This window comes from Conger conger, chromosome 6, assembly GCF_963514075.1.
Source record: "Conger conger chromosome 6, fConCon1.1, whole genome shotgun sequence".
In the NCBI taxonomy this organism is placed as follows: Eukaryota; Metazoa; Chordata; class Actinopteri; order Anguilliformes; family Congridae; genus Conger; species Conger conger.
In genome coordinates, this window is record NC_083765.1 from 46669706 (window position 1) to 46695676 (window position 25971).

Below are 25971 nucleotides of genomic sequence, written 5' to 3' on the forward strand. Positions count from 1 at the left end.
GTCCCTTACTGACTCACAAAACCTCACTGTTGGTCTGATGGAAAATGTCCTCCATAATGGCAATTTTTTGTGACAACCAATTTTAGGTTTCTGCTTTTTCCCATTTATTCCCTGACCTCCACCTAGCATCCCTCTCTATTCACTAGGTTCCCTGATCCCGGTGTATCTGTTCTTTGCCTTTCAATGTGCTTGGGTGAAGTTTACATTCCCATCAGCTCTGAAGTTAGCCCAAAATGTGTACACTGACCTGTTTTGTCCTCCAGGTTTCAATGCCTCTGCTGAAATGAATGGGTTGAAAAGTACTTTTGGACTGCACAGTGTGTTCAGTTTGAAATAGGGGTGTTAAAAATGGGATAATATTGTAATGCGTTTCAATTAATGGGACACTGAGCATATTGTCCACATTAAAGCACCATATTTTCAGGGGCAGAAATTGTAGTTAAAACCAGATGGTTTGAAGTTTACAAATCTCAAACTCAACCATGTGCAGTTTTGTTTGGGCTTCTGTACAGCTGACAAACTCCTGTGGCCAATCCCACAATGCCCCAGAAGGTGGCTCTGACACACTCAATTGCAGGCAGGGTGTCTAAACCTGTCTAAAATGAACTGGTGTGGGTGAAGATTTTGATTCAAGTCCTGATTTATCTAACTAATCCTGGTCTTTATGAAAGACTTTGATAAATGGAATTGTGTCGTAGTGCTGGGCTACAACAAAAACCCTTTTCGGATGAGGACACCTGCTCGAGGATAAGGTATAATTAAATTGAGAAGGACATGTTTCTGCACTCCTCCTGTTGTAACTACATGCTGAGATGTTGGCCTTCCATGCAGCGCATCTTTCATCTGATTGGGTGACATCTTTTGATTGGTGCTGCTGCCAGCCCTTCCCTGCCGCTCATTTGAAGGGCCTGGAGAATCCCTGTGGACCAATACCCTCCCTCCATAGTGGCAGCCCCCTCCATAGTGGCAGCCTTGCTATAGATGTGCCAGTGGCTCATCCTTCTGTACTGAAACCAGCTTTTATCACCTCGACAGTAGTGCTGCAGAAATGGTTCCTCTCCTAGGTATGCAAAGCCTGATGAAGCAGGCCATAGTTCTGAAAACAGAACAAATTATTACATTTCACAGTTACAGGTGAGTGTTGGTTTATTTAAAACTTAAAAGTTAAACCGAAGCAAGCGCAGAGAAGAAAACCTGAACTATAAACGTTACAGAGTTAAACGTTATACTTATCTGCACATTTTAAAGCACTTCTTATTTTTCATTTTTATTGTTTATAAAGGATAAAAAAGGAAGGCCCTGTGCAAATGTTTGGGACCCCCTTTGGATTATTCTTTGTTATTTTTTTAAAAGATGATTACTTAGGCCCTGAGCCAGGTGATTTACTCATTAGGTCTTGAATGAGTCAGGTGAATATAATTCCGGGGCTGAACTATTTATTTCCATGGGTTCCTCTTAAACAGTTGTCCAAGGATGTCAGAATGAAGATGGTTCATTTCCACAAAGAAGTACATTTCAAACTGCTTATTTCCACTGTCAGAAACATTATTAGAAAATAGAAGATAAATGGAACAGTTCAAGGCAAGATCTGGAAGACTAAGAAAATATTCTAATACAATGGCCCGAGACCTGGTGATAAATACTCAGAATCCACACATCACTGCAAAAAAAGTTGCCAGAAAGAAGCCTTTCCTATGACTTCACCACAAAATGAAGCATCTGAAGTATGCAAGAGAAAACAATGAGAAGCCTGAAGCCTTTTAGAACAATGTGTTCTGGACTGACAAAACCAAAATGGAACTTTTTGGCCACCACTAAAGAAGGTATCTTTTCGAGAAAAAAGGGTGAAGCCTTTACAAAGAACACATTCCCAACTGTTAAGCATAGAGGTGGATCCATTCTTCTTTGGGGTTGTGTGGCAGCTGGGGGCACAGGAAATATTGTGCGGGTGGAAGGAAGAATAAATTCCACCGAGGCTAATGTTTGAAGGTCAGTCCAGACATTGAAGTGAAAGAGAGGTTTGGTATTCTGTCAAGACAATTATCCCAAGCATACCTCAAAATCAAACATGCAGTACCTTCAAGCAAGACAGATGAATGTTTTTGAATGGCCACCACAGTTCCCCAGACTTGAATATTATTGAAAATCTGTGGGGAGAATGGAGCCTGAGGAGGAGTTACAAAGTTGTAACTGACAGGGTTCCCAAACTTTTGCACAGGGCCTATTTTGAAAAGTAATCTTGGTTTAAATTTTTTTTTAATCTTTAGTTTAACTTTGTACTATTTAGAGTTCAGGTTCACTTCTGTTCACCAAGATACTACTTGTAAAGTGCATATGACTGTATATTACTCTAAATGTGCCATTGGCAATAATCACTATGATTTTGTTTTGGGCTAGACTCTGGTGGCACAATTTTGTACAACTATCACATATTCCCTGAGGAACAACATGAAAGAATGACATCTCATAACATAATGTTCAGAGTCACAGGGGCTGACCTATTGTTATGGTGAGGAAGTCGTCATGGAAATTGCAGAGTAGTTTGGAGAAGATAAGGGTGTTTACCTGTAGGTGGTCTTGTTTCAGTGGGGGACATGATGGGGGCTATGAAAATGGTGGAGGTAGCCGCTGCGTCTGTGGGGGAGAGCACGACTGTAGCTCCAGGCCAGCTGCTGGAAGAAGGTCCACAGGAGGGCCTGGGGGAGAAGGCTGTCCCTGTGGTGGAGCCTGAGGACATCCTGGCAGAGGTACAGGCTGAGATGGCTGCCCTCGATGAGGCCACGGAAGGAGCAGAGTCGCCATCCATGGAAGTGGCTCCACCTGTGGAGGAGGTGGTGGGAACAGTGACCGACTCTGTGCAAGACCCAGGAGAGGAGATCCTTGTGGAAGTGTTGGATGTGGCAGCCCAGCTAACGGAGGCCACCCAAGAGCTGCCTGTAGTCTTGGAGGAAATGGAAGTGATCTCAGCTCTGGAGGTGACGAGGGAAGTGGCGGGGCCTCTCTCTCTGGAAGCCATTGACGAGGGGACCATAGCTGCCTCAGTGACAGAAGAACCTGACTTGGCAGCTGCACAGGAAGAGGAGCCAGCTGAGGACTCCGCTCCAATCAGAGAGGAGGAATCCGTGGTCGAAGAGCCTGACACAGCAGTGGAGGCTGCCTTGGTGGAGTCGTCGTCGGACCTTGAACTGACTCTTGCCGCCACGTCCTCCTCCTCAACCCTGCACAGAATGCACCTGGAGGCTTCGGTGAGCTTGGTGGAGGAGGAGAAGAGTGATGCAGATGTGTTGCATGCTCTGGAGGTGACTCCTGAGGCAGAGGCTGTTTCACAGTCAGCTGCTCCTTCTGAACAAGAAACAACGCCCCCTGCTGGATTGGAGGATCAGGTTGCAGAAGAAGCAGTTGAAGGGGAAGAGAGCGCCCTGGAGCCCAGCCCATTGGCAGAACAGCACCAGACAGCGGTCCTGGAGGATACCCAACAGGCTGAGTCTCTGATAGAGGAAGTGGAACCAGCCTCTGTGCTGGTTGAATCTGAGGCCCATGTATCCATAGCGACAGAACTACCAGAGACTCTGTCACAGATATCTCAGGAAATTAAAGGTAAGGGATTATTATATAACAGCATACAATGCTCTGTGGGGGGCATTAAAATAATCAAAAGATGCCATACTGAAATAAAAAATATATATTTTAGTCAATTCAAATCAAATCAGTGAGTCAAAATGTTTATTTCCACTTTCATATTGTTTTTGTCCCCAGAGCAGGAGGAGGCTGATAAAACTGTGAAGACTGGATGCCAGCTAATGTAGAAACACAGATGAAGTCATTTTACACACAGGTGAAAAACAAATGTTTTATCTAATCCTTAACTTCTTGATATACATTTCACTGGCTTGAAATTGTTGTTTTAAATCAATAACTTAATTTTCTCTTTGTTCCAGGCTGTGTGCTCTATACCATCCAAACTTTTTACATGTCAAGAATGTGATTGTAATATTGATGGCAATTTAAGGAGCCTTTTTTCCCTCCCAGAAGTGGCTGCTCCAGGATTGTAAAACTGCATTCCAAAGAGACAGATGTGCCTTCCGCTGCATATCCCCTGGGACACAACATTTTAGAGACGCACTCCCTCTGCACTACACCAAAAAATGATGAGTCACTAGACCGCTAAATGCTCAGGGATTTTTTGAGCACTCACCTCCAGTAGCCAGCGATGATTTATTTCAAGCATTAAGCGATCTATGTTTATTAAATGTATTTGTGAGTGTTACATATTTTTGAGCAAGGAAAGCCATTCTTAGAGTGATGCACAATTATATTGCCATTAGAATGGCAATTTTTGGAATGTCAAATTGTACCTCATGTAATGCACATGTAATGAGTCTGATACCTAAGTATGTATGTATGTCATTTACAACTATAAGATCTACATAGGATGCCTGCATTTCTTTACTGATGAAAATAAAGTTATTTGCTCAAGAGCTCCTGTGGTTTATTGAAAAAACAAAAAAGAATTTACAGCATATAGTCAAAAAACACCCACCTCATGCGGCTTTGAAAGGCACAAGTATGTTTCCTGCCTGGCTATTATAACAGAGATAGCTTTGGCATGTCAACCTGAACAGAACTGGCCAAATGTCTGTTGTTTTCTTTTTTTTTTCTTTTTTTGTCAATGGGTACAGTAAACCAGTGGAATAATCAAAAGGAATATGATTAGAGGCAGTGGTATATTAAAAGTATTGATTTGTTTAAATATCCTGTCAAATTTTGTGCTTTGGTGGAGTGTCTTGATCAAAAGTAGGGTGAATTTGTAGATGACCAGAATCATCTCAGTGTGAGCAAATCCAAGTGAATTACAGAAAATACTTGGAGTCATAGTTTAATGACTACAAATATTTTACAAAAAGGATTCCCCTGTCAGTATGTTTTGCATTATGCATGTTAAGAGAATAGTCCCCTCTTTTTGATAATTATTGGACGGAATTGAAAAAATGAAAGCAGATTATTAATAGCAATTATTAATCTAAAAACCCAGAAATTACATAATGGGAATACATACCTGTAAAATGGCCTGTGCGAAGCAGATAAGTTTATAGTAATAATGATGTTGGACACTTGATGAATATGGATACTTGTCATTGAGAAATAAAGACTTTTAAAAACGATATCTGTTATTTGTATAGTTTTAATGCTGTGAGAGATATGTGTTTGGGTTTATGGAGAAAACCATACGTGTAAGGACAGACTGGAAAAGGCCTCCATAATAATTATTCGTGAAATACTGAGATGTGGCCATGGCAGATTTAACTTCCTGTCAATGAAGTATCCGGCCATTTCAGGAACCTCATTGAATTTTCATCCTATCTGATCATTTTGATGGGGGCACCTGGTTGACTTGGTGTGCTTCTGGGGGAACAAAATCATGGCATGAACTCTACTACATTTATACTTCTACTCTTGGTCGTGGAATTGACTCAATGTATTGTAATATTAGCATGTTAAATGTAACAAAAAGGCTCAACAGCGGGGTTCTTTTCTTTTGTTTGCCAGTAGATGGTGCTACGTCAATTTAGTACGACGGCATATGCAATTCAAACTTCTAAGTTTGGACACAAAACATTTACTTAAAAAAACAATGAGTTCGTATTTCATGCGGTTGTTAGTGTCACGAAATGCATGTTCGAGAACGTTGACTTTACACAAATTGAGATTTCTTAGAGCTGCATTTATTCATGTTCATGTCTAAAGATGAAGTCGTTTATGATGAGTATTTTCTTATTTAGATCTTTAAATCCCTTTTGTAAGTAAATTATACGTACATTAAACACATTTTACAGTTTTATGACCCAAGGGAGGGAAGACCAAACCCTCCGTAATTTCTGGGAAAAGGGGTTGTCGCTGAACAGTGTGACGTCACGGATTCGGTGTCACTCTCTGGCAGGCTACGAAAGACTGACCTGGATCCCAAGCAAAGAAACACAGGACCGCTCATATCAAAACACAATCAAATTATAGCCGAAAAGGTAGCCAGCTTTAACGTAACGTTATCCCTAACGTTTTATTTCTGTAACTTATAAACCCCTTGATCGAAGAAGAACGCTCAAGGGGTGGTGAGAAGCTGAGCTGTGTCTAATTTAAACGCTTAGCTGGCTGAATACTTCAGAGAGGTTAGCTAGCCCGTGGAGCTACTGTCAGCATAGCCTGCATTGAGCAAATAGGTGCATAGCAGTAACCATTGTGCGGCGTTCTATTGACTGGGCCAGGCTTCATCCTACCACTTAGCATATTAAACGCAAGAAGGTAAGATATTTCCTTTTCCTATCTGCTTCAATAACTTATGTTCGTGGCGTTTTCACGAACCAGCGTTAATGCTAGCTATGGCGATCGTCATCTCGATGTTCACAGAATGGCTTGCTAGCTAGCCAGCTAACGTTAGCCATCTAACTTAGCCTACCTGCTACGTCGTGTGCATAACATACACTTGGTTACCGTTAACTTATTGCCTTCATTAGCTATTCGTTATTGTGCATATGTTTGTTGATTTTCCTATCTTCATCTATGGAAGTATGGGTGCATTTACTCAAACACTGGCAATCAAGCAAGCCACATATTGCTAATTGACTAACGTTACTGACTAGCTAGCAGTAGCTGCGCGTTAGCTAGTTGTTTGAATATTACACTAGTTGGGTGAATCCTTGGCAGGCTAACATCGATATTGTGGTTGGCAGTATATGGAAACTAGTGCTCGTTGTAATCCCGCTTGTTTGCTTGATGGCCAAGATTATCTTGCTGGCACTACCCGAGCAATGTCTTGTTGTTGAGATTGGGTCATCCGCGCAACATTGTTTCATAGCTGTTTGTTAGCAAACGTTTCCCATCCAACGTTTGCAAAATGTTGAGAATCTAACTTGGCTGAAACCAGTTCCCAGTTCAGCTCATTTACATACGTAGCTCACTAAGGACCCGGCCTGTTTGCTAACTATTAGCTGTAGCTAGCTACTTTGATAATTTCCCCATTGTTTGATCTTGGCAGGGGGAGGTCGTAAACATGACAGCGAGGCCTTACATTTTAAAGTGTATGTAGCAGGCTAGCTAGTCCCTATTGCCTGCGGCTCATTCAGCAGCAATAGGTGGTGAAACAATAGCTTCGTTATTTGAATTATTGGTATGTTCTGACTTCAACTATCTACATTTTGAGGCAAGAGTCAGGATTCGCGAACGAGTGTTAGAACGTTAACTAACTCTAACAATATTGTTCGTAATCAGTAATATATGTCAAGGACCGTCTATGTGCACTCAGTTGTTTGTTTTTTGTACTAGACAATTATTTAACAAGCTTCTCATAAGGTTACGGAATGCAATGTACCTAGCAATTTGATGGAAGGCAATCCAATAATTTGACAGGATGCATTTTAAAGCCGTCCACACAGAGCGGCCTTTATTAACGTTAGCATTGCTGATAATCATCAAAGAATCAACCGTGTACACAGTAGCCTTCGGCTTAGCGAGTCTCATGCAATCTGTGTATGTCAAGGACTGTTCGCGAATATAATGCGTTCTTAGATACATCGTTTTGGTATTTGGAAATAAATTAATAATCTTTGTACCATGAAATTCATTTCACATGCTTAGCAAAATATGGATTCGTTGGCCACAATTGGCGGGCAGTCATGTGATCCGTGGTGTAATATTGTGAAACTGAAATACATTTTTGAAAAGCGTGCAATCCACAATGTCCTAGCCATATCTATGTACTTCAGAATGTTTGCAAGTTCTTCATTGTTTTCTTTATTTATTGTAGCCTAGTGGGGGGCTCTATTTATAATAATAATAATAATAATAATAATAATAATAATAATAATAATAATAATGTGTCACAATGTCACTATTAATTCGTGTTCACATATGGCAGTTATCATAAATGTTCATTCAGATGTAATAAGGGTCATTTTGCATTTTACAGTTTCCAGATGTGGAAAGTCTGCTGTGCTGAAACGGTGACACCTGCGCATTTTATAATCGGGGTTCTCCAGGGGAAGGCTCGCCCGCACAACCATGCTGCCACTCAAAGAGTCGGAGGTGGGGTCTGGTACAGTGGGCGGGCCTTGGCGCCTTGTAGCGGATTATGCCGTTGAAATTACGGTACTATAAATCCATGGGAGTGGAGTGAGTGCCTTTAAGAACAACAACCAAAAAGAAAAAAACAACTGGACTGTGTTATGGGGTGTTTGCATAAACAGTTTGTGCATTTCAAAAAACAAAACAAAACAGTAGGCAGAGAGACGAATACTAAATACTGATCCCCATAAAAAGCACTTTTTTTTTTTTTTTTTTTTGTAGCAGGGATATTTTTTTGGCTGTGAGGCAGGGGAGTTGCTACGGTCAGATTTAAAGGAGCCGTTTACCAAGTCATAAACCGTCAACCTCGATCGAGGCTGAAGAACTCGTTAAGGGAGATGCGCCCCTTTTAAAATGAACCATGAACCCTGTGACCCATTGAGCTGCCACAATCCTTGTTTGAAGCGCTAACGGTTCGGGAGGTCAATTATAATGCCTCTGCTGCAGGGAGTTGCAATTGAATTTGAAGTGCCTTTCTCTCCGTCTGCCTTACGTTTCTCCCGATTTGTCTTCTGTTCTCAAAAGAGATTAACCCTTTGAAAAGTAGGTTTTTTGGAATGTGTATCCAGAGGTGCGTTCAAGACGGTGAACGTTCATGCCAAACGGTTACTGTTGAATGATTTTAAATGAACATTCCATTCAGTTCGCCACCAACACATTTTGAATACAAATGGATGTGACTTAGATTAAACAATGACAGCTAGCTCACTCGTTTATCGGTATGAACTGAACACAACTGTGGGTGATAGTTGACCTGTTCCTGTTCTGTGCCTGTTCCGCAAGGCAGAATTACTGAGTTAGTGGGGTAACTGCACTGAGTATAACTCAGAACAGATCTTTTTACTTCAGTCGATGTTCCGGGAGGGTGGGGTGTCCGGGTTTACTCTGCAGTTGAATTTTGGCAGAGTGACGCCGCGCTCAGGGGCTATGGTGACGCAATCGCACTGGGACGGTCTGCCCGTGACAGGATCTCTGTTAAACTCTGAGCAGGAGGAGTCCTCTGCCAGCCTAGCTTGGGTTCTACCCACAATGCATCTGGTCTTCACAGCCCCCTTGCTGTAGCAATCAGCTGACTGTTTTTCTCAGGTTCTTTCCTTGGCCTTATTTATTCCAAAGCTCTCTCGGCAGGAGGCACTCAAAATGAACGCACTGACTTCACATTGAAACAAGCACTTAGCATTTCATCAAAAACATTACTTCAAAAGGAGGTTCTGTTGGCGATTTGGCATTGCATGGGGTAATTATGCTTCACAACAGGTTTTCAGTTTTCACAGTTCCTTAAAGCTGATAAGCTGTATCTGAATGCCTATTGGCTGTTTTGTGGACCGCTTCGCTCTGCTCTCTCTGGCATAAATGAGGATCAGAAAATTTTTTTAAATCATTTTTGAGCCCTGAGTACCTGGCGGTAATCTTACAGCGTGGCCATAGGGGCCACGGGGGCCGTTGGGGGCCCCTGCAGGCAGTACTGTGCTGTGTCCCTCCCCAGTGGGGTGCGACGGCGCTCAGGGTGGGGTGTTGCCGTGGTGACGAGGAGGCGGCGGAGATCAGAGGAAAAGCCGGGAGTGTACAGCAGGCTCTGTTTGTTACTGTAGCCCAGGTGCGAGCACTGTTGTACTCAACACGGCCTGTGAGCCAATCAGCGCAGAGCTGGAGATCAGCATGTGCCACAGGCCTTAGCTGTGTGCTCAGGCATTACCAGCTGTTATCCCAATGCGTCACCTTCCTCGCTGTACTGACCAAGCCCTTCAGCTGCGGCCTGTCCTGCCAGCTTTTAATGCCATTCAGGATATTAATTCAGTGTGTGCGTTTTTGATGGGCTCAGACATTTTTGTGCGCATTTAAGGGTACTTATTCGCAGAAGTTTCTCACAGTCTCAAGTCCATCCCAGAAGCAGTTTGTTACTTGAATAAGTATGTTTGTGTGCATTGTGGTGGGAAGCAACCAGCTCAGCTGTTTATGCAGTGTAGAAGCCCTTGTTCTGTCGACAACGTGCTACTGAATTAGCACTCCTGTATGTGACAGAATTTCAGTACACATCTGCAGTAAATGTGTAAGGATTTCACAGTTTTCTGTAAGGTCAATCATCACCTTTTCATTCTGTGCCAAAGTAAAACCCAATACAGGCCTGTGAGAGCCAGACTGCTGGTTTCATGTTATGAAATACCTATATGACTTACAGTAAGTGGCTTGAAGCATTTTTGGGTCTTTTTCTGGAATCTTCCAGCAGGGTGGCACAACAGCAGCAGCCAGTGGTGGATTTAATCTGAACTAATGGTGCCCAGAGAGGAGCAGGCTTGCATAGAAGATAAGATTATATTTTCCACGGCTCTCAATGTTTTTCCCTTGCAGCTAAAAGTACTAGAACCACTTATTCTCCCATGGCTAATATTAAATTAGACCACTGTGAATGTATTTTAGGCTCAAACTGAAATCCACTGCATTCAATGACCTCACTTTGGTTGTACAATCAGGTGGATGTGCAGTGATGCATCAGCCAGGGATGCGACGTTCCCTGATTTTCCATGATCCACCTGGAAGTACTGTTTTTCCAGCCCTAAATGAGCCTGGGGGCAACTCGCGTTTGACTTTGACCCCCCTCCACTGTTGTCAGCCTACAAAAAGTGCTAAGACTGTGTGCCATGGCCTCTGATATTTATGCTCTGAACAGTGTTTTTATGAGGAATGTCTATATTCAAGAACAAACACATCTCCCCTCCTCACTACTGTGACAGAGGGGGGATTTTCTATTCTAATCTGTGACACGGTCACTTTTGCTTTAACTGTGTGATAGAAGGATGGTTCATGCTTTATGCACACAGGTGAGAAGTGAAAGTATGTTAGCAGGAACGTTAGGCTTGGCCCGGGCAATCTTTATCTGATACACATCTCCCTGTCTCTGCTCCATCTGGAGCCCTGAGCTGCGTGCTGGTTGGGAACTGAATGTACAACCCAGGTTTTTAGAGCTGTCCAACTGGTTTGGAATAAAGACTTGCATTATGCTGTCTGCAGGAAGTGAAAACTGAATTAGCCGGCTCTCGAAACAGCTTGTGAAATGTGTGGCGTTTCCCCCATTGTCCTCGGTGTTGGTTTTCAGGATGTGTGCAGTATTGGTTTAATATTGACCAAGCTGAATTGCTCTTTGCCTTTCAAACTTGAGTTATCAAGTAATAACAAAAATATCGCTGAAAAAACAGAAAGACCAGGCACTCGTTTAACCTCCTGAGATCCAGGTGAAGTATTTTACATTTTTTGACATAATACTTGTGTCTTGTGATGATGATGAAAACATATTGCAGTGAAAATATTTTCAAATTATATATTTTATTGAATTTTAATTGAATGTGCTTTATGTTTAGAGAAATGCTGTGTAGAGCTCAGGGAAGCCAAAATTATATGTCCTTGTTTGACGCAGGGTCTCAGGAGTTTAAAATGTGTGATTCAAAGCTATGATGTGGTCAGATATGATGAAATTGAAGTAAAAGTCTGTTTGTTTAGGAGGCCTTGTGATGGTCTGCCTGGTGTTTGTTGTTCTTCCTGAGTCCCTCTGGTAATCCACACAGTCAACCTGAAGCTGCTCATGAATTAGTGATGCTCTCCAGCAAGGAGAAAGGCTCTCCTCTCTGTGTCGGACGAGGGCATGAACTGGAGTCCCCAGCCGTGCTCTGCAAGGCCACGTTTCCCACAATGCACTGCAGCTCCCTGAGTGACTGATATTACAATTCAGTCCACTTAAGATGTGTGTGGTTCGGCCTCTTTTTACCCGTAAGCCAGCTCGGGCAGAACTCAAAAGAGAATTAATTCAGAATTTTCCCCCCAAAAAAGGGGGATTTCTATGGCTGACAAATAAGGTTGCCAAAGAAATTTGAAATTCATTCTGACATCCAAATCCATATTTGAGCCTTTTCCATGAGCTGTATATCTGTGGTAAGTCAGTGTTCAATAAGTAATTGTTTCTCTTATGACAGGACCACGTAGGCCAGAAGCACAAGCGCTCATCCCCAGCGCTGCTCGCTCTCTCTGGGGTGTTCAGGCTCCTCTCAGGCCTGCGTGGCCTCAGGCTGAGCCCCATCGTGCCCTAGGGCAGGAGGCAGGCCTGCGGGTCAGAGAGACAGAGCGCCGCCTTGTTCCGGCCCGCCGCAGGTCGCCATGGAGACCTGGCGGTCTCTCCGGGGTCGTTTCCCCTGCCGTCCCAATGCTTCCGCCCCCTCCCCCGTGCCCTTGTCTCTCTCCCTGCCCCCTGCGCACTCTACTGAAAACGGGGCGCACTACCCCCTGCCCCCCCTGGCTGACTGTGGGGAGGGGCGCCCTGCCCCTGACCCAGTGACCTACTGAACCGAGCATCATAAAGCTTTAGGTTCAGTGCCGAATGGTTACTGCTTTCTGTTTATTACAATGGTTTCCTGTTCCTCTGTAGATTAGTAATAGCTGATTTGATAATTGGCTAATACCACTGTTATTATATTAATAAGGGCTCAAAGTTAATATTTCTAGAAAATTCCCAGCTCTTCTCTCAAAGTGTTGAGATTTCATAGCATGTGGGTGCCTGATGATCACCCTCTCGGGTTTAGATAAGAAATTTTTTTTCTCTAATTACACTTTAAAGACTTTGGTTGAATGTAGCCTGTTCTGTAAAAAACTAACCCCTCTGGCTTCTGAATTGCCTCTGGTGTATTGGTAGAAAATGCTCGTTGAGTTCATGCGTCAGCTGAGTTAAGTGGAAGCTTTTGAACGTGTTTGTCTATAAAGACTAAATCACACACAGAATGTAGTCTGTTTCTGGAAGAGGTTTTTTTGTGTTCCCCATATAGAGACGAGCTGCACTGTCACAGCACAAAGAACATCTTTTAAAAGGCTAATCCTCTCAACACAGAAGTGGTCCTATCGACCAGCGGAACCGTGCGCTGCCCAGCAGCTCCTGAAGGGATCGATCTTTAAAATAACCACCGAGGCCTTTTTTTGTTTGCTATAAAAAGGATATCAGTTGCCCAAAAGCATACACTTTGAGAAACAGATATGTGTCTGGTTTGATTGATTTATGTGTTCAGAGTGCATCAGCAAGGCAGTCGTATCTGTGGGGAGGAAAGCGCGGTGGTGCTGCTTTCTTTAGTTGCTCAGTTTTGTCCACAAAACTTTTAACGTGTGAGAGGATCTCATAGAAGCTTCATCATGACCATGTCTGCTATGTACGTACTTAATAGTGTTTGTGTGTGGTGTTGGAGAGAGTGCAGGTGTGTGTTTGCGTTTGTTAGGGATTTGTGTGTGTCTTGCGTTAGAAGGTGTATCTGTGTGTCTGTGTGTCAGTGTCAGGCAGTGTGTGTGGTATTAATGTGTGTATGTCTGTATGTGCCTGTGTGTATGCGTGTGTCTGTGTTAGGCAGTGTGTGTGGTATTGGTGTATGTCTGTATGTGCATGTGTTTGTGTGTGTCTGTGTCTGTGTCTGTGTCTGTTAGGGGGTGTGTCTCTAGTGTCTCGGGTTGAACAAAAGAGCTGCTGTTCTGGAGCATGTGACACTGTGTCTGTGTCCCTCCCTCCCAGCCTTCATGACCATGTGACCATGTGACCATGTGACCCAGCCCCCTTCAGAAAGTGCTGAGTAGCCTACAGGAACGTGGCTTCTTCAGGGCAAGGGGCGGGCCCCGAGTCTGTCTGCGCAGAGAGAGGAGAGCGAGGGAGAGACAGAGAGATGGAAGAGAGAAGGAGGAAGGAAGGGAGAAAAACCGATCAAGCGTGAAAAAGAAGCAGAGATAGAAGTAAAGAGAGAGGGAGGGAGATAAACTGCAAGTGAGAGAGACGGAGAGAGAGCGAGACCGGGAGAGGGAGTGTGAGGGAGAGGGAGCGAGAGACGGAGGGAGAGAGTGGGAGAGAGAGGTGTACGCAGCCTTGTCTGGCCACAGCCTCGTTGAGTACAGAGCTGCAGTGCAGCTGGGCTCTCCTCTCCTCTCCTCTCCTCCAGTCGCTCTCTCCGGACCCAGGCCAGGGCAGGATGGACCCCAGGGGACGTTCCCACAGCAGGAGGGAGCGTGGCCCTGCTCCTGGCCGGTAGGTGGAAGGGAATGTTCTGTGGGATGGGCCGGAGAGGGGGACGAGTGGGAACGGCGCCGTGGATCGCCGTAGGGCCAGAGAGCGTGTGACACTAGCGCCCAACCGCTGACTTGCACAAACGCGCTGCAGAAGGTTTACTGGGCCGGTGCTAGCTGCCCTGCAGGCTAGCCTGTTCTGCTCGTGTGCGTTCCTTATGTTCTTTTTTAACCTTGTAACAAAGCTGAGCTGTGAGACGGCGATGTAGTCTGGGAAGTTACACAAATATCATTTGCGAAGTGAAATCATCTGACCACAGAGTGGTAAGGGACTGTGCAACGTGGGCCTTAATCTAATACACGCAGACAGCTCCGGATTGTGGGTGAGGAGTGCCTACGTAATAAGGAAAAAGCGTAACGTGTAAAACGGGTTTGATCTCTTCCTTATTAGTTTGTTTTTCCTCAGGCTGAGTACTTCATATAGTTGGTCTTTGAGATTGATTTTGTTTGGGTACTAGCAAGGGCGAGTGGATGGTTTCCTCTGCTTTTGGAGATTATCTTGTTCTTGACCTAGTTTCCTTCTAACCACATAGCCCCACTGTGGTCTAGTTTCATCCCTATTCCTTTTCCTTTAAAGTCAGTGACCTTTAAATGAACTCCTAACATCAGAAGAAACAAGAATGAGGGACAGGTGACATGGTTTAAGCTGGTAGTTTGAAGTTTAAGACCGAAACCATTGAGCTGAGATTGAGGTCAGGTTGTAGTTGAGTCTCCACATGCTTGCTCTCAGCTCAGAGGTTAGGACAGAACACGCTGTGCTGGGACTGACTCCAGGCTCTTGTGCTGCTGCGTGTGGTTACTGTCGATGGCAGACTTCAAAGGCTTGGTGTTGAGTGAATGTGTTAGGTGTGTTGATAGCTGGTGTTGAATTGAACATGTGTGCAAAAATGTGGCTGTGTGTGTGTGAGTGTGTGTATGAGTGTGTGTATGTATGCACGGACGCACATCGCACGCACATGTTTGATAAGAGTAACTCACAGCCTGGCCAGAAAACTGATACCACAACTGGTTCCCAGACATCTCAGTGTAATGAGCCCCACCCCTCCAAAACCGTGCGACTCCATGCTGGCCTCCATCTTCTCTGTCTTACTGCTCCACCCTCTCTTGTCTTTTTGCTCCACCCTCTGTCTCTTCTACCCTCTCTGTCTTTCTGCTCCACCCTCTCTGTCTTTCTTTTCCATCCTTTCTGTGGTCTACAGCCAGGCTGCTGATAGTGATGACTTAAGCCTGATTTACACTTCTGCGTTGAGTCTACACGGAGGCTACGGCGTAGCCTACACAAGTACCCTACACTGTTGAGAGCATTTTTACTTGTGCGTTGGGGTGTCTGCGTCGCCCTGCAATTACACCACCAAAATGGCGGCTGGAAACAGCGGCGGAGTTCACAAAAAACTGTAAAAGAGCTTGTCCACAAGTGCAAGTACACAACGAGCTCGACATTTTGTTTTAGTTTTTCATTTCGTCTTGTTAAGACATTTTAATTGCTTAACACACTGAAATAACGTATGTAATGTTTCAGCCTCCGTGAGCTTGTAAAATAGCGAGAAATTACTTGTAATTATGCATCACGTTATCACTTTCACTCTGACATCTCTCTGCCTTAAAAATGGGTCTCAGTCGCGTGCTGCCAAGACACCTCCGAAGTCGCCTTTTTTTGAAGGACAGATCACGATTCAGGCAACGAGGCATGAAGTCGACTGATTTTGGTTTCGGACACAGCACAGGCGACTGATACTGATCAATGGCGGAGCAGCTGGAAATGCATAAGGGAACGCAGCTATGACGCAGACGTAGAAGTATAAATCAGGCTTTTTATGTGACCTCACATTTAAAGGGACAGTACGCTCCTCTGATGCAGTGGTTGAAAGAGCTGTTCAGAGTGAGAGACGCTGCCTGGATGAGACTGGCTTAGTGACACCAGTATGAGTGGCTTACATATCTGAAGAAGAAAAGAGGAGGGAATGGGTTTTGTAATCTAAAAGGTTGTCCCTGGACAAATGTCCAGTGTTAATTCAATTGTCACGGCGGTATATGAGGTATAAGGTATATGACTGGGACCCGCGCGGTGGTGGTTCGATCCCCAGTGTAGCCACAATAAGATCCGCACAGCTGTTGGGCCCTTCAGCAAGGCCCTTAACCCTGCATTGCTCCACGGGAGGAGTGTCTCCTGCTTGGTCTAATCAACTGTACGTTGCCCTGGATAACAGCGTCTGCCAAAATGCCATTAATATAAGTTGGATGGGTACCATATATACTCTGCTAGAGTGTATTTAACAGTGTGTGGCATTCTCTTCATATCACTCAAACCACCAGGTTGCTACTGCACAGGTTATGTGCAAGGCTTGTTACTAATTAGACATAATACATACCTTTGTTTTAGATCCAGAGTCCAGTCATTCAGTGTTGCTGTTGATATCACGTAGGCGTAAGAGTATCCGAGAAATTGGTTGGAGCTCTGGTGAAACCCTGACACGTTTGAACACCTGTGGTCACATTTGAACCTTGCGCACAGTTCAGTTAAGTGACAGAGACCTTGCTTTGCTTCCTGGCTTTTCTGCATGCATTTTCATGTTTTTCTGTAAAAATCCCTCTATGACTGTCGAAGTGCTGTTTTTCAAACCTCCTGGTGTTGTCAGTAAGTGTTGAGCTACGGCGAGTCCTTTTCGCTGCGGCTACGCTAACGGAGAGGCTGCTCCTTTTCGTCACGGCTACGCTAACGGAAAGGCTGGTCCTTTTTCGCTACGGCTACGCTAATGGAGAGGCCGGTCCTTTCACTACGGCTACGCTAATGGAGAGGCCGGTCCTTTTTGCTACGGCTACGCTAATGGAGAGGCCGGTCCTTTTCGCTACGGCTATGCTAATGGAGAGGCCGGTCCTTTCACTACGGCTACGCTAACAGCCCTTTTTAAAAAAATGTTAATATGTAATTAAGGGTTTGCACTTGTAATCCTGTTGCCTAGGTGAAACAAAGAGCCCAGTTGCATTCTGCACTCATCCATGTTGTGCTCATTGTAGCACTTAATATCACAGAGACCGATAAACAAGGAGCCATGTTATTGTTTTGTCTGGATGACAGCCCTATTCAGCTGCAGAGCTGCTATCAGGCTGGACCATTACAGGCATTTTCCTCTGAGAGCAGCAGCCAGGCTGGCTCATTGTTAGGGGTGGGGTCCTTTTCTCAAGCAAATGAGGACTCTCCAGCAGATTCTTCAAAAAATTAAAGTTATTTTTTTAACCTTTTCCCCTAACTATTTCCCAACCTCCTAAACATAAATCACCTCTTGCCTCAATCCTGACCCTGACCTTAACTTGAAACCTGAAACCTAACTCTATTTCACGCCTATTTTAATCATCAGTTCAATAAGAGCAATGCAAAGTTAGTGTTTGAAGTCAATTACTTTGTAAAAAGTATTTAAATCAGAAATTCTAAAAAGGCTATCCCTTTCCAAAGCTCTTGAACGCAACCCAAATCTAGCCTCAACCCTAACACTTACCATCTTCCGAACACTAACACTAGCCTAACCCTAATGCGAACCCTAAAAGAATGTATTTTCAGTAAGTCAGAAAAACACAAGAAGATAAAACCAACAATCAACTGGTTATACTTTTCTTATTTTCTTGGCCTAAAATGAAGGAGTCTTTATGTTTTAATGCTGTGATAAGTTTATTTGTTGTCACCCTCTCCTTTTTAAGTGTGTTCTGGTTTGGTTGTCAGTGGGGCTACATCTGGCTTGCAATATGGAGGTTATGGTGTCAGATCCTGGAGTGAGCACTGCTGGTGTGCTGGTAAGCCAGTTACCTAGTACCAAGTAATACGTAGTGGACTGAGTGGTTAAAGTACAGCAGTGAGGGTTTTTAGCGAAGGGTGTGGGTCCAGTGCATAAATAATGTCTGAATCCATTGTACAGGATTGGGCAGCCTTTCAGCTCAACACAATGGCTGCTCCGAGACCTCTTATTGTCTTTTGTCAGCTTCAAGCCCACTGCTTTCACAGCACTCCGTTCCTTCTGTCAACACACACACACACACACACACACACACACACACACACACACGCACATGCACATACTCACACATGCATACAGATGCACTCTCAATAAAATGCACACATGCACGCAACCACACGTGTGTGCACACTCATACCTTGCCTATGTACTCTAGCACAAGCAAACACGCACGCCCAGTCAGAATGAGCAGGCATTTATCGCCGTTCGCGGTCTCTTCCGCCATTTCTGTTCTTCGCTCCTCCTCTTTCCAAACAACTTTTGCAGTCCCAAGTGTGCGAGAGCTCGAGAGTTTCCAATAACAACCTGCTCATTAACTGCAGCCTCCCACGAACCGTGGCGGTGTGGGCGTAGCCGTGTGACGTTACCTAACAGTGATTGAACCAGATTCTCTGTGTGCGCTCCGCCCAGCTTCTCACCCCGCTGTTCACCCCGCTTCTGACGGACCACGGGGAGAGGCATTGCTGAGATCAGTTTGGGGAAGGACTCCATTAGTCACGAGCAATTACGTGGCCTTTTCAAAATAAGAGGTTTTATTTATTCTCTGTTTTCAATTCCCCACTCTTGCACTTTTTCGATTTAGGCTTTAAATGAAAGGGGTCTGCCATCGGCCGTTGTCCAGTAGGAAGAACCAACAGCGGGTTGGTTCACTGCACTCTGCCTTGCCTGCAGCCACACCTCCAATGTCTCAGGTTTTATTTAATAAAGATAAAGCTCAAGGGCATACACTCATTCTTTAGAGGTGTCTGCTCCTGCAAAGTCAGGTGCACCTCTCACCTCAATACTGCTCTATAAATCAATGACGAAATGGCAGCTATGACAAGTGGTAAATCACGCAAGTGCAGTAAATGTGTTGTTGGAGTAGATTGAACGTGCTGCTGAATTATGTGTGTTTTAAAGGGGTAATGTACAGTGCTAGTTGATACTGTATCAATTCAGTTCTGGTTCCTGTAGTTATAGTTGTAGTTGTTGCTCATAAAAGATGCTGCTGTAGTAAAGCTCTTGTCTTTTTATGTTTATGTTGTGTATGCAGTGAGACTCCACTGTCAGTGCTACAGTCTGCGGTTTGTTGGCGGTGGTTAGACGTGCGACTCGGAGCCCTCTGCCTGTGTGGGGAGAGGAGTTCTGTGGGAGCTGTGAGCTCAGGGAGGGGCTGTGTGTGTGTGTGTGTGTGTGTGTGTGTGTGTGTGTGTGTGTGTGTGTGTGTGTGTGTGTGTGTGTGTGTGGGGAGAGGGCTGGGGTGTATGAGTCAGGCTCCTTTCCTGATCTGGAGCCATGTTTACTCTCAGTGCTTGGGCGGGGGCGTGGGTTGGGTATGCTGTGACTACTGCCCCGGCCCGGTCCTCCAACCGGCGGGCGGTCCTAAAGCCCGCCAGTGCTGCAGCACACTGTCCAGATCCTCCAGTTTAAAGGGACACCCACACCATTCTGGCTGGACGAAAGTGTCTCTATGCTGGCCGGCATTTCAGCTGCTGCTTACCCGCGCTTCGCCGAACCCATCTTTCTGGAATCCAGCTGGCACTTTAATCTGCTGTTCCAGCAGGAAACCTGACAGGATCTGGATTACACAGCTTCAGAATTCCACCCTCCCCCACAAACACACGGTCGGTGACGGGAAGAGGGAGGCTTCTGGTGTTCTCTGGGCCTGTTTAGAGAGACACTGTTGGAAAGGGAGAATGAGGGGTGTGGCTCTAAGGTAGGGTGTACAGATGAAGCGGGAGGAGGATGTGCCCCCCATGCTCGACAGGAAGGCCCACAGGTCCCATTCAGACGCTCCTGAAAACATCAGGCCCATGTGTCCAGACTCTCCTGAAAACATCAGGCCCATGTGTCCAGACTCTCCTGAAAACATCAGGCCCATGTGTCCAGACTCTCCTGAAAACGTAAGGCCCATGTGTCCAGACTCTCCTGAAAACGTCAGGCCCATGTGTCCAGACTCTCCTGAAAACATCAGGCCCATGTGTCCAGACTCTCCTGAAAATGTCAGGCCCATGTGTCCAGACTCTCCTGAAAATGTCAGGCCCATGTGTCCAGACTCTCCTGAAAACATCAGGCCCATGTGTCCAGACTCTCCTGAAAACATCAGGCCCATGTGTCCAGACTCTCCTGAAAACATCAGGCCCATGTGTCCAGACTCTCCTGAAAACATCAGGCCCATGTGTCCAGACTCTCCTGAAAATGTCAGGCCCATGTGTCCAGACTCTCCTGAAAATGTCAGGCCCATGTGTCCAGAACACATTAGGACCGGACCACATTGGCCAACAAAGATGGTACCAAGACTGGCCAAACAGATGTGAGCATCTGTTCAGAAGAGCGCTAAACACAGCCAACATGCTAACCCCGTTCTTTTCCTTCTCCGACAGGGTTAGGTCTGGGACTGCAGTACCGGAGGCTGACACACGGAAGCACTGTGGTGCAGGGGCTGTCAGAGTCTTACCGCTGAGAGCACGGCCCGCTCCGAAGGGAATGCGTCATGACCTCTGTGGTTCTTGTTGATGGCGGAGGATCGGTGCTGGAGTATGTGACCGCGGTGGAGGACCCTCAGCAGGTAAGGGTGCGAGAACGACAGTGTTCCCATCAGCATGCTTCCGTCCCAACCACGCTACACCTCAACGAAACAGGCTGCCATTTGTTTGGAAATCGTTTCCATTTTCGTATTTCTTTGTGTGAGTGTGATTCAGACGGAGGTAATTACTCTGTATTACATTGATCCCTAATAATAACTTACTTCCTGTTCTTGAAATTGGCCTTCCACTCTTGGGTTTTTAATTTAAAATTAGCTGATGGTTAGTGTCATGTTGCGTTGATAAGGACATTTGCCTGTACAAGTTATTTCCGTTATTATAGTCAGTCACTTGTCAGGGGAATAGCACACTGAATTCAGCTCAGCTAATGAAATGTCATTAAACAGAAAGCAATGCATGATGCAGTGAATGCAATGTTATTTAATTTACAGGCTTAATCTTTTTCGTTAATGCAAGCAATTTTATTCCTCATAATTTGGCAACATAAGTTATGGAAGTGTGCATCTCCCAGCATGCTTTGTAAATTGTAGCAGATTTGCTTATTTCCATTTAAAATATGTTCTGATGCTCCCTGTCAGCTGGGGATTATTACTACTGTTAATTAATGGTGTAAATTGGAAGCTAGGTGTGACTCTTGGTAACCTGTATATGCAATGGTTACTTAACAAACCCTAGCTGTACACTGATGGGGTTATGTTGTATGTAGTTGTATATATTTTTCTTGATTAAGGAAAATGCACAAATGATAATATTCTTGTTCGGATCTGTTGAGCAATGTTCAGGTGAAAGCTCACTATGTGTTCACACTTATAAGCTGTATGTGATAATGTGTCAGTAATCGGCTTCAATGATCAAAGTACAAAAATACAAACAGTGCAAAGGCCACCTCAATCAAGTCGAGATCTCTGGGGGCTGTACTTTGAGCAGGCTGAAACAATCGATGGCCGCTTGAGCACTGAGCTGGATGACGTTCCTGGGCAAGATTGAATTGCCTGTGTGAATGGTGCTATTGATGCAGTCTAGGGGGCCATTTTGTTCACCGTGGTAACTCACATGTGCACAGAGGCTCATTCAGTCAGGGTGCCTGCTGGCTCTGCCACACGTGACTGCCTGAATGATGCAGCAGAAATCATCATTTGTTTTGTGTTTCCCTAGAGTTTGGCTTTACCTCAGTGTCTCCAGTGTGCGCTTGTTAGTGTGATGTATGTTGTTTTTTTGCATACTTGTAAAAATGTATCTGTGTGCTTCTTATTTGCAGTGTTAAGTTTGTGTGTTTGTGCATGTGCGTATGTAGGAGTTTGAATTGGCATGACATCCTCGTAAGAATCATAAAATCCCACAATGGAAAGCATATCATAGCCCACACTTGTCAATAGCGATATCTATGAGTGAGTGTGGACTGGGGCTTCAGTCTTTGGTCTCGGAGCAGAAAGCATTGTGCTCATCATGAAGGAAGTTTGTGTCCAATTTCCTCTGAGCAGATTTCTCTGCAGTCTTACCCTTTAAGGTGTGAGATCACAAATACATGATTTGAATGTTCTAATACTGACTACTGATGATAGAATGCAATGTAGTTCTGTTCTACACTGACTTGGTATTTTGCCAAAAAACTAAAAACAAAAAAGTTTTTACATTAAAACCAATGGGTAAAGGCAGTGAAGAGTAGTGGATAGGAGGCTGGGTTTACACCCAAATATTCTGCTGGAGTGAGTCTCTTGAGAGGATGTTGCTTTCATGGCCCTAAATTAGAAATGTGAAGATTTCACAGCTTCATCCAGAAGGGATACATCACACTCAAACTTGCTAACAGTCTGCGGTTTAATGGGGTGTGCTAAACAAGCAGATCTTTATGGAAGCAGATTTTTCAGTCTGTGGATGTGCCAAGCAGGGATGCACCCAGGAATTAATTTTGTGTGAATGATTACTGGTAATCCTCTTCCATGTTCATTTGTATTTGGGGGGAGACAAGAGATTTGTGTTATTCTGCATATTTTAGAGATCTCACTTGTTTATTTATTTTTATTTTTTATTCCATCTGGAAAATCCCCCTCTGTGTGTGCTCTGCAGATTGGAGATGTTAAGGATGTGTATCTTGTGTAGTGTATTAGGCTCAAGGACTATGCACCTTGACACAGTGGCTCTTGTATGAATGACTAAATTGTCATTTCTGAATTGACAGTTCCGAATGCATGTGCCTCGCCAAGGAATTCTAGCATAGTGAGAACTGCCGATTTCATTTAGAGAACCGACTTAATGAAGCCTGCTCTTCTGCAGCCTTTTAGTTCCATAGAATTAGTCTGGGAAGTGGTGTTTCTGGATATTTTAAGACTTTAACAACAAATAACTACTTTATGTTTATTGCTGTAATTATATTACTGAGCCTTAGTCTGTCCTAAATAGTTTCCGTCCAAAAAAAACTGAATGCATTGTAAAGACCTCAAATTTCTTACATCAATTATATTGAACTTATCCATAAAGCTCTCATATTGGCCAATATTATTTTGACATGACCACTGACTGGGGCTTGTTTCAGCTCTGTAGCGACCAGTGCTACCGATGCCATGGTGCGATGGGGGTGCATTAAAGAGCTTGATTGATGTCTTTGTGGGAGGGGGCTCTGGCTAGGGCAGGGCTCAGAGGTGTGACGTCTCTCTCTCTCTCTGCAGGAGGAGGGCCAGTGTGAGGAGGAGTACCCGGCCGTGATTGTGGAACCCGTGCCCAGCCCTCGGGTGGAGCAGTGCTTCGCCGCCCAGGTTCTGGTGTACGATGACGAGACGTACCTGATGCAGGACGTGGCGGAGGAACAGGAGGTGGAGACGGAGGTGGTGGAGACAGGTAGGAGGAGCCTCACCTCCTTCTCGTTGTTCAAAGACATGTAGGCTCACATTAGAGACCCTATCCTGGTTTAAAAAAGGTCAAAAACTAAACGAGAGAAAAATATTCAAAGATATGCACTGCCCTGTGTTCAATCAACATTTGTGTTTAACTATTGGTGGAGAGTGCCAAATATGATTATTTATGCAAGTAATAATAGGACATGTGACTTTGTGAGATGTCGAAGCTGCTTTTAAATTTATTTCTCCTTGTAATTCATGTTAAAATCCTAACTTTGATTTACAATTAAGCATGTTACAAAGGATGGTTAGTCACAGAAGAGTATTTGTATATTTGAAGAAGAAGAATTGGCTGCTTTTACATTGCATGCAACTGATAGTGAGGATATGTTATGGGATGTGTGGTTACAGATCAGGGTGTAAACAATAGAATGAAGGTTAATTTATCTTCATATTGAGTGGTTTCAGCTTGGGAGGTTGTGTGAAGATGTGATTGTGGGTTGATGTGAATGTTGGCGGCTCTGGCAGTGTGTGACAGATGAGCGGCAAGCGGGGATTTCTCTGGTGAAACTGGAACTGCGTGTTGAGCAGCCGAGTGTTTCTCATACCTGGCACCGAAAGCCCACTGTGTACACCGGCCGTCCTGCCAGCTGAGCATGGCTTCATTAGCTTTTATTGGACTGGCTGGTGAATACGGGTTTTTATTTGACATGTCTACATTTAGTGCGCTTTAAATTCATTGTGAAATAAATGTGCTGCTGGTGGCGCGATTGAACAGAAACGGAATAAAGCTGTTTGTTCAGTGCGTGTTTGCTAATAGTTGGTTGGAATTGTCAGGCTTATTTAGTCGCTTGTTCTAGGTCACTGGACTGTGAGTTATGTTTTATAAACAATGCTGAATGCCGATTTGAATTTCCCATTTGTTTACGGGCCTTTTGTAAGTGTTGTTATCTAGAGCAAGCGCAGCCATTTGCATTATACCGCCCCAAACCTGGCTATATACATTCCCTGACCAGCTCGGTTATATGCAACGTTACTAAAGAAATAATGCGCGTTAATTAGGCTAACCAAGAACCAAAATACAGATCCTGAAACGGATAACATCCAGTCAACCCAAAAAGGCTTGGAAATTCCCTAACCTGGACTACAGCACCTGCTGCTTGAAAGGAATACACCAACATTTTAATATAAACATTTTAATATAAAATATACCTTTTTTTTTTTTATTACCCAGATTTAGCTTAGCATAAAGACTTGAAGCCTACAGGAGTCAGTAGCCTACCTCCTTCAGAGTAAAGAAATACACCTTTCATTCAGCAACTCCGAAGCGGTTTTATTTACACTAGGTAAGTGCGTGAAAAAAATTGTAAAAACAAAAGACGTTTTCTGAGAAGTTAGGCGGTTGGAACAATAACCGCTGACCACAACTGTATCCTTCTGTCTTCTGCTGCGTGTGTACAGTGATTCGCGCAACTTCTGAAGGTAGAGTTTTGTTAACGAATGAGCGTATTTTGTGCTGCATCTATCTTTAACTTCAGAAGGTACGCGGATCACTGCGCACTACTCATAATAGTATTTTTTGTCAAATATAGAGCGGTATTTAATTAACCGTTCTGACCAGAAGAGCACTACTTCAACGGGGCTAGGGGGGCAAGTTTCTGCTGTGAAGTGCATCCGAGTGTTGGCTCCCTCTTGTGGCCATAGGAAGCACATTTAATTCCAGTTTTTTCCATATCTGCAAGCTTTAAATAGGGTGTGAAAGGAAACTTAAAAATATCGCAATCTGACAATTTCCCATATTTTCTGCCATTTACTGAATAGTTTAACTGCACGTTTTAGCAGTACAAGCTTGTCGATCTCACAAGACCGAATAACTACCAGTTTTCCAACTGATTGTACAGAAACACAAAGTGTTGTATATTTTCCAAGGATAGGTTTTCCCCATTCACTGATACCAAGACTTGTACAGAGGAGCTTCATGTGAGTAAATCAAAGTGTGATATCAAATGTGATGATATGGGATATCAAAGTGTGGTTAATTTTCATTCTTTACAGATTGCGTGTCATCCTCCACTGTGTGTGTGATCTCAATTTATCAGTTAATATCAGTATATATTTAATTTGCCTGCTAGGCTTGTATTTTAAAAGGGCAGTGCACCCACAATTAAATTAAAGTATGTTTCCACTTATCCAGAGTGCTATCTATATATCCACATATTTTTGCTGAGCAAACTGTTTTAGATGCAGTTCACTGTGATGTAATGGACGTGTAGGACCACTCCATGTAGCCAGTGCACTGACAATTTACATTAGAAAAATTCCTTCCAAAAACAATGCCAGTTACTCACAAACATCAACAGAGCTCATTTTAATCCAGAACTATTTCTTCTATTGCATGGACTCAATTTGCGCCAA

The 25971-nt window shown here is 44.2% G+C and overlaps 1 protein-coding gene across 3 annotated transcripts in view; it reads left to right on the plus strand.

The window, feature by feature from the left end:
• The first annotated feature begins 5943 nt into the window (after positions 1-5943).
• The window catches only part of LOC133130900 (ETS-related transcription factor Elf-2-like), a 33050-nt gene continuing 13022 nt past the window's right edge, over positions 5944-25971 (plus strand). Inside the window, exons 1-3 of one of the 3 annotated variants that reach the window (XM_061245877.1) lie at positions 5944-6297; positions 20561-20745; positions 23389-23557. In XM_061245877.1, the coding sequence (XP_061101861.1) occupies positions 20671-20745; positions 23389-23557 (244 nt within the window). In that variant the 5' untranslated portion in view covers positions 5944-6297; positions 20561-20670. Of the gene's footprint in view, positions 6298-13779; positions 14156-17891; positions 17980-20560; positions 20746-23388; positions 23558-25971 lie in introns of those variants that run through there. The other 2 variants (XM_061245878.1, XM_061245879.1) reach the window with 2 other exon arrangements.